Source organism: Pollachius pollachius (assembly GCF_949987615.1).
Source record: "Pollachius pollachius genome assembly, chromosome: 5".
Lineage (NCBI taxonomy): Eukaryota > Metazoa > Chordata > Actinopteri > Gadiformes > Gadidae > Pollachius > Pollachius pollachius.
This window is the reverse complement of record NC_136938.1, coordinates 8,736,384-8,746,952: the sequence shown is the minus strand read 5'-3', so window position 1 is coordinate 8,746,952 and position 10,569 is coordinate 8,736,384. Positions and strand designations below refer to the sequence as shown.

Sequence of the window (10,569 nt, the reverse complement as noted above, 5' to 3'; positions counted from 1 at the left end):
ATTCTCTCTCTCTCTCTCTCTCTCTCTCTCCCTCTCTCTCTCTCCCTCTCTCTCTCTCTCTCTCTCTCTCTCCCTCTCTCTCTCCCTCTCTCTCTCACAGCAGCAGATGGACTCATCCAAACACAGAAGTTAGATGGGTTTACTCCCGTGTACACACACAAACACACACAGACCCACACACACACACACACACACACACACACACACACACACACACGCACACACAATAACAGATGCAAGAACACACACACACACAAGCTAAAATATGATACTGTGTGACTGGTGGGATGAAGCGCCAGTGACATACGTCTCAACAGGTAAGGAACCATCACCTGGAGGTCCTGGTCCATTCTAAACATCTAGTTTTATCTGGTAAAGGTTAGTGTACTCTACAGGTAACAAACCATCATCATTATATTGTCAACATGGAGTTCAAGAACTTTGTTAACACACGTTTGTGTACGTCATGTGACCCCCCCGCGCCCCTCTTCCGAGACCTCCACTGGCTCCCTGTAGTAGCTTGCATCAGATTCAAGACACTGGCCTACAAGCCCCTGCCCCTGCCTGCCTCCAAGCGTTGGTCAGACGGCACACCCAGGCTCGAGCTCTCTGCTCAACGACCTCAGCAGGACCACTGGCACCGCCATCGCTAAGGGCAAGCAAAGGTCGCACAGCAAAGTCACAACTCTTCTCTCTTTTGGCACCGCAATGGTCGAACAAACTCCCTGCCGATGTCAGGACTGCAAAGTCGCACACCTGCTTCGGCAAGAGACTCAAGACTCCTCAGTCTCTTGGACTCTGCATAGCCTCCCTCCTAACCTCCCACCACCCCTCCTCCCTTACTCTCCTAAAAACACCCCTCTAACGCACTTACTGTATGTTGTCCGTTCTGGCACTTAAAAATAGTACTTAGCATCGCGTAGCATCTTATCCTAGCTATCTTTGTTGCATAATGGGAATGGGTTAACCTATCAATTGTGACTACTTGGCATTTGCTCTATGAACGTCCTTACTGTACTGATTGCGATATATTGTCTTCCTTCTGACAAATGTATGGATTGTAAGTCGCTTTGGATAAAAGCGTCTGCTAAATGCCATTCATGTCAATGTAAATTTTGTTTACAAACAATATGCAAATCATAAGAAAGCCACTCTCTCTATGGTGGGTCCGTCTGGAAAACTCACATGATTCATGTTACCAGGATGTGGGTCACATAGTTCCTAGTTACCAGGGTCCAGGTCACATGGTTCATGTTACCAGGGTCTGGGTCACATGGTTCCTGTTACCAGGGCCTGGGCCAGGTCCCGGCTGGAGAGCAATCAACTGGTGGGAGGAGGGAGGGTCCTCACTTCTCTGCTGGAAGTGAGGACAGGTCTAGTTCACACGCATACATAAACATTTACACACACACATACTATGGGTACATAACTACACAGTATATCCTTCAATCTGTCTATCTGTCTGTCTTACAGAGAGAGAGAGAGAGAGAGAGAAAGAGAGAGAGAGAGAGTAAGAGAGAGAGAGGAGTAACAGATTGAATTGTATTTCTCAGGCTTTTTGACACCAAACTGTTTGTTTTCAATGGTGTGAAGCCTGCACACTATAATGGCAGATAGATGAAGATGATAGATGGAGAGATGGTTAGAGAGAGAAAGGTGGAGGTATGGCAGGAGAAGACAGAGATAGAATAGATAAGGCAGTGAGATAGAGAGATGTGGGTGAATGATTATGTGTTAGAGCATAGAGGCGTTGCGGTATTTAATTAGAACAAGAGATGACAGGAATATGACTTATACTAATACTTTGTTTGTATTTAATTGTACCTATTTTATCTGAATACTATTTTACAATGATCTGTCTGCCCTAAACCCTTGATTGCATGTATCTTAACGAATCCCCATATATCTTAAAGCATTTATAATGTAACAATGTGCTAATCAATATTTGGGTTTTATCGACTTTTTCATTTCTGACATAGAAATAAATAACCAGGAGTATAAAACCGATTCATGACAAGCCAAGTAAAATGGGCACTTTTTATTACAATTATGTAGACATGTTTGGTGAATACACGCACATAAACAAATATATAGCTGTATTTTACAATTGAGACATATCGAAACATTGGTATAACATTGACGTAACTGGCAAAGTGCTTCCTTGTCTTTGATTTCTTACTATAAAATGAGTTCGAGATGAATCTAAAGCGTTCAGAGCACAGAAAAGGTTGAAGGCACAGAGACGGGCGGTGGTTCCCTCGGACGGTGCACAGCGCGGACTCACAGGTGAACGCGTTGCATAGAAGCCCTCTCGCGTTCCCCTCTGATCGGCAACACATAAATAGTCAACGACGGTCCACGACTCGAAGATCAGTAACCGTAAGACATTCTGGAAAAATACAATGTGCTTCATTTTGCCGCGTCAACGGGTTTGGACGACATTTAGCGCGAACAGCAGGTTGCGCAGGTATACCACAGCTGATCCCGGGTCTGTTTTGGGCATTCTGCAGACCACAACAAGTGGATATATCCTGTACCATGGAATATGGGCCTAATGTTCAATAAACTGCACTTATTGATGTAAATAACACACACAAACATATGAAGACAGTCTTTAAGCATTGCGAATTGTACAGCGCTATAAAGAGAATGTAGAGAGAAATTGTTGGTAACTTGCACCCCAAACAGGCGACCGTTGTGGTTTGAACGACCGTGTCCCGCTTTAGCTGCACGGATATAAGTCCAGCGTGACAAATCACACCATTTTATACAAAAAGGCACAAGACGACTTTAAGTCCACCGTGTAGACGCGGGGATGAGCTTATTGTGTGTTAGAAAGGCACATGTATTCTCAGCTGCCTGACCCACAACGACTGTTGCGCACTTTTGATTCCTCCTCAGGATCCAGCGGTGTCCAACTATACAAGTATGTGTCATCAAACGTTCATGTAAGTCCAAAATGTTTATAGTCCGGCTTCACTGACAACTGCCCATGGGTTTAAAGGAGCCGTCAGGGAGCTGTCGGAAGATGCCCCTTAACGTGTCCAGCTCCCGGGTCAGGTGCTCCACTCGTTTGCGCAGCCTATCGTTGTCGGACGCCAACTCGACCACCTTGTGTTGCGTCTCCACGTTGCGCATCTTGGCCTTGTCTCTGCTCTTCCTCACGGCCACGTTGTTCCTCTCCCTCCTCATGCGGTACTCGGGGCTGTTCTTGTCGACGCGCTTCTTCTTGATCCGCTCGCCGCCACCCAGCATCTTCATGTGCGCCGCGGACACCCCGTTGTTGTGCTGCTGCTGCAGCGGACTGGGCACGGGGGTCGGCGGCGGCGTCGGGTGCCCGGGCTGGAGGTGCATGGTCGTTTGCGCACAGTGCGCAATCTGGTACTGGAGGTGCGGGAGGTGCTGGGGGTTGTGGTGGTGGTGGGAGTGATGAGGGTAGGTGGGCGCGATGGACTGGCTCATGTCATCGTCGTCCCGGGGCTCCTGCTTGATGGCCACCGGTCTGATCCTGGCGGAGGGGCTGTCGAACACGGGCTCCAGTTTGGATGAGTCCAGGTAGCCCGGGTGACCCGGGTACACCTGCTGGTGCTGCTGATGTTGCTGCTGGTGCTGTTGGTGCGGCGGGGGGCCCGGGTGGCCGCTGCTGCCCTGGTTGTACTCGTACTCACCGTTCATCAGCCGCAGCTTGTCCTGTTTGGAGTTGTGGTGAAATAAGTCGGCCAGGAACTCGTCGTTGAAGGCCGAGGGGTCGATGTAGGCGCTGATGTCGATAGAGTTCTCATTGTCGCAGATTTCACTGATGTGGCGGAAGTCGCCCTGCTGCGGGGGGTCTTTGTAGCAGGCGCTCTGCGGGGCGACGGGGGTCATCAGCGGCCGAGGGGCGACCTCGTACAAGTTAGCGTGATCCATTGAGTACCTAAACCCCGCCACACATGGTGAAGAACTCCGGGAATCCAGCTTGCTCCGGTATGCGATTGAAAGCCGCTGTGGCTGGTGAAGGAGAGCAAAGTACAGGTCCTGAACCTTCTCACGCTCCTATGAGAAACAAGCGAGAAGCGCGTCTCAACTCTCAACATTCAACAGGTGGTAGCAGACGGGTTTTTTTCTTCTCTCTTCGGGAAGTCTGATATACTGACTGTCACCTAGAGCCTCCAAGCCGCAGAACTGTCAAAACGCCCTACCGCCTCCCCTTTATACCCGGGCTGGCGCACAGCGGGGCGGGCGCACAGCGGGGGGAACAGCGCGCAGCCCCGCGGCTTCCACTGGACATTTTTGTGGTTAAAATATGTGCACGATGTTTCACATATGTTGATTTGTGTTCTAATTTTATTATACAATGGAGTTCAGACATTGTAACTTTTGTTGGTGCTGCATGAGACGTTTATAACACGCTTGTCATTTTGACTTTCAGTTTTAGTCTGAAAACCTTTTATTTACTCTATTTATATTAGGGTGTCTGACTGATAATGTATCAGCCCTCGAGAAATGGTCTGAAGTGTGCTTTAGGTTGTACACATTTGGGCACTAAAATGTGATAAGGAGCCCACAATTTTGATATAAAACTCAAGTGTCGCAAAAGACACCTGAAGTGCCCCAGGACACGAAGAGAGCGGGGTTGGGGGGCTGGTGAGAACGACCCCCCAGCAGCAGGTAGCCCGTCTGCGCTCTTTATCAGCACACCTTCCTGATAAATTACACATGCAGCCACAACCGTCGCCCGTGTCGTGAGCTCCAACACTTGGAAGTAGGGAAATGAAATATATAGAAAGATACCCGGGATGATAAAGGTAGCACGACTCACAATAGATGCGTCTGCGTGTGCGAATAGTCTCTCATGCACGCTGTGCCTCTTCATGGCTCCGAGACTAGGGGAGCTATTGGGAGGTTTACGCAAACCCCAATTTGTTATATCCTCTGTGTTATTCATTTTGGTATATTTAATGCACTGACCCATTTATGATTAATAACATTTATTTTGAATGCAGCTTGTGTGTGTGACTAGAGTAGCGGTTTACAGCGGACGACACTGCGACTATACGGGGGAGAGACATATGGACTGTCAGCTCCCTCTGTCGATAGCCGCAGGAAATCCACAACAGTAGTGAGAGAGAGCAAGAAAGAGAGAGAGAGAGAGAGAGAGAGAGAGAGAGAGAGAGAGAGAGAGAGAGAAAGAGAGAGAGAGAGGGGGGGGGGGGAGAAAGAGAGAGAAAGACCACACTCCAACCACATTATCTTATGTTTAGCCTTACATTTAAATGTATACAGTTAAAAAAGAAACATGAAGAAACAAGAAAAATGCTTGTCGCATCATTATTTACTTTTACGTTGTCTCTAATTTTCCTTTTGTGCTTTTGCAATGTTAACATTAGTTTTAGAGTGCTATGCATCTTGAATATTGAGAGAGACTGACAGACAGACATCAAGAGGAGAGATGAGGAAGAGTGACCTCAGGAGTTGAATATACATTTACACTTAAATGTTGGGCTAAACATTTGTTATAAACAATTAACAAATGCTCAACAACCTAAACAAGCAAGTAGTCAACAAAGCATGGCAGCATTAACTTTCTAACAGAATCATTAATGTGCCTATAATTTAGTGTTGGCGATCAAAAGATATAGGCCTACCTATCTTAATTGGTTTGTGTAGCTAACTATGGGACGGTCAAACAATAACATTATCCATTTAGAGTCAGTAATTTAGCTTCAAAATGTACCTCAAAAGGTCTAATATTATGCTATCCCTACAAATCTACAATATCTAGGCACCCTAAGTGCTACAAGAGAAAGTAACGTCTACATTAAGACCTGGTAAAGAGCTTTATACTGAAATAATGACGTTAATCATGAATCAGACCCTGCATTATGATACAATTATAATGTTATAGTGGCTACAATGACAGAAAGTGCTGGCTAGCTCCTAACTCTATCTCTTTAACTTCTCTCTGACCCCCTCTTCTCCTGCCTTTCTGTGTGTGTGTGTGTGTGTGTGTGTGTGTGTGTGTGTGTGTGTGTGTGTGTGTGTGTGTGTGTGTGTGTGGAGAGAAATTGCCAGGAGTCAATGATTAACAGTCAGCTGATAAGGTTGTTTGACCTGCTAGTCCTGTGGATGATCTGAGGCAGAAAGCCTTTACATGATAAAAACGATTTTACCAACCCTAACCCTAGTCCCAGTAAGCCTTTACATGAAAACCCATTTTACTAACCCTAACCCTAGTCCCAGTAAGCCTTTAATAACCCTAGTCCCAGTCAGCCTTTACATTAAAACTATTTTAACAACCATAGTCCCAAGAAACCATTAAATGAAAACCTATTTTATTATCCCTAGTCCCATTAAGCCTTCACATTATGACAATTTGAATAACCCTAGTCCCATTATCCTATACATTGCCATTAAAACGTATTTTACCAACCCCATAGTCCCAGTAAGCCTTTAGATTACAACTATTTTAACATAGTCCCATTAAGCCTTTATATAAAAACCTATTCTATAAACCCCTACTGGGTGTAAGTTTAGGGTTTATACAATAGGTCTGAAATTAAATATATTTTTACTTACCCTAACCCTAGTCCCAGGAAGCCTTGACATCACAAATATTGTAATAACCCTAGACCCAGTAAGCCTTTACATTAAACATGTTTTAATAACCCTAGACCCAGTAAGCTTTTATAATAAACATGTTTTAATAACCCTAGCCTTTACATTAAACCATATTTTACTAACTCTAGTTAAAATTAAAACCTATTTCATGAACCCTAACGCTAGTCCCAGGAAGCCTTTACATGAAAACCAATTTTATAAACCCTGACCCTAGTACCAGTAAACAAATTTTACAATAAAACCCTTTTTTACTAACCCTATAGTCCCAGTAATCCTCTAAATTAAACTTCTTATTAACCCTAGTCCAAGTAACCCTTTAAATTAACCTTTTTTTTTTACCAACCCTAGTCCCAGTAAATCTTTACATTTAAACCAATTTTATAGTCCAAGTCAGCCTTAACATTAAAACCAATTTTTACAAACCCTGACCCTAGTCCCAGTCTTCCTTTACATGAAAACTATTTTAATAACCCTAACCCTATAGTCCCAGTAAGCCTTTAATAACCCTAGTCCCAGTCAGCCTTTACATTAAAACTATTTTAATAACCCTAGTCCCAGTAAGCCTTTAATAACCCTAGTCCCAGTCAGCCTTTACATTAAAACTATTTTAACAAACATAGTCCCAGTAAGCCTTTACATGAAAACCAATTTTATTATCCCTAGTCCCAGTAAGCCTTCACATTATAACTATTTGAACAACCCTAGCCCATTATCCTATACATTGCCCTTAAAACTTATTTTACTAACCCCATAGTCCCAGTAAGCCTTTAGATTACAACTATGTTAACAGTTAGCCTTTATAATAAAACATATTGTATAAACCCTAACCCTACTGGGTTTAGGGTTATGGTTTATACAATAGGTTTGAAATTAAATATATTTTTACTTACCCTAACCCTAGTCCCAGGAAAACCTTGACATGACCAATATTGTAGTAACCCTAGTCCCAGTAAGACTTTAGATTAAACATGTTTTAATAACCCTAGACCCAGTTAGCCTTTATATTAAACATGTTTTAATAACCCTAGTCCTAGTAAACCATATTTTACTAACTCTAGTTCATATTTAAACCTATTTCATAAACCCTAACGCTAGTCCCAGGCAGCCTTCACATTAAAACCTATTTTACTAACCCAATTGTCCCAGTCATCCTTTCAATTAACCTTTTTATCAACCCTAGTCCCAGTAAGCCTTTCAAATGCACTTTTTATTAACCCTAGTCCAGTAAGCATTTAAATTAACCTTTTTACTAACCCTAGTCCAAATAAGCCTTTACATTTAAACCTATTTTACTAACCCTAGTCCCAGTAAGCCTTAACATTAAAACCCATTTTTTATAAACCCTAACCCTAGACCCAATAAGCCTTTACATGAATACTATTGTAATAACCCTAGTCCCAGTCATCCTTTACATGAAAACTATTTTATAAACCCGAGCCCCAGTCATCCTTTACATGAAAAATATTTTATAAACCCTTGTCCAAGTCATCCTTTACAATAAAACCGATTGTAATAACCCTAGTCCCAGTCAGCCTTTACATTAAAACAAATGTAATAACCATAGTCCCAGTCATTCTTTACATGAAAACTATTTTAGTAACCCTAGTCACAGCCAGCCTTTACAGGAAACCCCAAGTCCAAGTAAACCTTTACATGAACGGGTACATTTTGAGCGTAGTTCGTCTTCAGGAGAAGGAATGCACTGTTGGTCTTTCAGACTATATATTTTACATAACGTTAAATACAAAATAATACAGTTCTCTATTGGTCCTTGTAGCTGTCTTTCAGGCAAGATTGCGTCATTCTGCCGTGTGCTCCTCTCTGATTGGCTCACCGTGGATATTGCCCTACATGGTGAAGGAGATTTCGCAATCGCACCGAACACACCTCTCTGTTCCAAACAACAACACGGCGAGTTCAAGTCCCAGACCGAACAGAGGAATCTGAATAAAATTTAAATCGGATTGGACAGTTAGACTGAAACACTCCGCCACTAGACGGTAAGCTTCAGATAAAAACTATGAATGGTCATACTAAGCGAGACAGTAATAGACTGTTAGGAAGACGCGCTGAGTGGGATGCTAGCAGCTAGCTGCTAGCTGGGGACTCTAACGTTAGTCCCTCCAGGCTCCTCTGATGTAACCTCGTCAGGCTATACAGACGTTTATATGTGTTCACTAACGTTAAATGTCTACAAGATCAGGCTGTTGGAGACGAGGAGGGTTAGACGTAAAACGAGGAGCACGTTATACGGGCGAAAAGTTAGTTTTACTTCCGAGCGATCTCATCTTAATTGTCCAACACAAGTTATTTAATAAGTTAGCTAATAAGCTGTTGTCCAGGCTACCATCGTGTCGCAGTGTTATTATTAAATAAAATAAGATGACAATAAGATCGCGCTTATAGACTTCGGAGTTTCCCTCTTCCACACAAAGCAGAGCTGCGATGATGCAATCCTCATGCAACAGGGAGAAGCACATGCGCACAGCTGACAGGCAACATAGTAACCCGTGGACCAATCAGAAGGGCGGGCTTAATTACCATCACGGCGCTATGCTTCCCTTAATTAACATTCCTCGCGAGATAACAGGCGAGATCAAATTAGAATACGGCATCATTTTTTTTTTTCACCGGTGCTAATAGGTAAACATCATGGTATCATTATTGAGCAGTGTGGTTCTTGAAGGAATATAAGAGACAATAGTTTTTTGTTGTTTTAGCCATAGCTATTACTTGCAGCAACAGAGCTTGATGTTTCTATGGTTACGGTAACCAACATCTCTCTTTTCTCCTTTTCCTCCACATGTAGACAGCCTCACCTGGTCCCCTCGTCACCCATCAACCAGTGCTAGTGGTTTTGTATTACCAGCTCCAGAAGGTGGTGGATCCAGATGAGCAGACCTCCCCGGCAGAACCCCCCTACAACGCAACCTAACGGCGTGAGCGTCATCCAGAGCCAGGCACGCCGCGCCCCACCGGCTCCACCCCTGCTCTCAGCCCCCCGGCCACCAGGACCACAGCAGCGGCAGCAGGCGCCCCCGCCGGCCCCAGCCCCTCGCTCCGCAGCAGGGGGCTCAGCCACGTCCCCCGGCAGGATGAAGAAGCCCTCGGCGGACAAGGACAGCGACGAGTACCGGCAGCGGCGCGAGCGCAACAACCTGGCGGTGAAGAAGAGTCGCATGCGCAGCAAGCAGAAGGCGCAGGACACGCAGCAGCGCGTCAACGAGCTGAAGGAGGAGAACGAACGTCTGGAGGCCAAGATCAAGCTGCTGAGCAAGGAGCTGAGCGTGCTTAAAGACCTCTTCCTGGAGCACGCCCACAACCTGGCCGACAACGTGCAGCCGGCGGGCTCAGCGCCCGACGGGGCCAGCCCCGCCAACGGCGCCTCTAACAACCACAGCCAGTGAAGTGCCGCTGCGTGGCGATTGGTCCGTTTTTTTTATTATGTAGGGAAGGGGGGAGTTGCCGCTGTGAACATGGAAGCGCCTTTTTTTGTGTTCGCCGTTTTATGGATGGAACTATTTTATAGACATTTGATCAACTCTTGATAAGTGAATTAGTTACTGGCTGAAACGTGACAAGCTTTTGTTAGTTGATTATATATTTTTTCCTTTGTACACTTCACGCCTCTTCCTCTTCCTCGACGGTTGGACAGTTCTGGAAGAGACTCTGAACTTTGTCGCACCAAGTAAACTCACTGAGAAGAGAACTCTCCTGTTTGTGTGTGCGTGTGTTTGTGTGTGTGTGTGTGGGGGGGGGGGAGGGGGGGGTCCTACTTGCTGCTGGTCAATAATCGGCAAACGTAAAAAAAGCATCTCTGTTAGAGGTTGGACTGACGTGTCTTAAAGGCTGACGGAGATATAACTGTCATGTACGTTTCCACCTCAGAGGTCTTCAAAGGGTCCACCGGAAGAAGAGCAGAGGGTGTGTGTGTAATTTTTAAAAAGAAGTTACCTTTTGTCATCAAAT

General features: G+C 44.9%; 2 protein-coding genes across 2 annotated transcripts; one reads left to right on the top strand and one right to left on the bottom strand.

Annotated features, from left to right (window-relative positions):
- Positions 1 to 2,007: 2,007 nt before the first annotated feature.
- Positions 2,008 to 4,150, bottom strand: cebpa (CCAAT enhancer binding protein alpha). The gene has a single exon (XM_079737208.1). The coding sequence runs from the start codon at positions 3,907 to 3,909 to the stop codon at positions 2,977 to 2,979; it is 933 nt and encodes a 310-aa protein (XP_079593334.1). The 5' UTR covers positions 3,910 to 4,150; the 3' UTR covers positions 2,008 to 2,976.
- A 4,323-nt stretch (positions 4,151 to 8,473) lies between these two features.
- cebpg (CCAAT enhancer binding protein gamma) lies at positions 8,474 to 10,348 on the top strand. Its single transcript, XM_079736263.1, has 2 exons — positions 8,474 to 8,600; positions 9,410 to 10,348. Exon 2 carries the CDS (start codon positions 9,492 to 9,494, stop codon positions 10,005 to 10,007), a length of 516 nt encoding a protein of 171 aa, XP_079592389.1. The 5' UTR covers positions 8,474 to 8,600; positions 9,410 to 9,491; the 3' UTR covers positions 10,008 to 10,348.
- Positions 10,349 to 10,569: the final 221 nt, after the last annotated feature.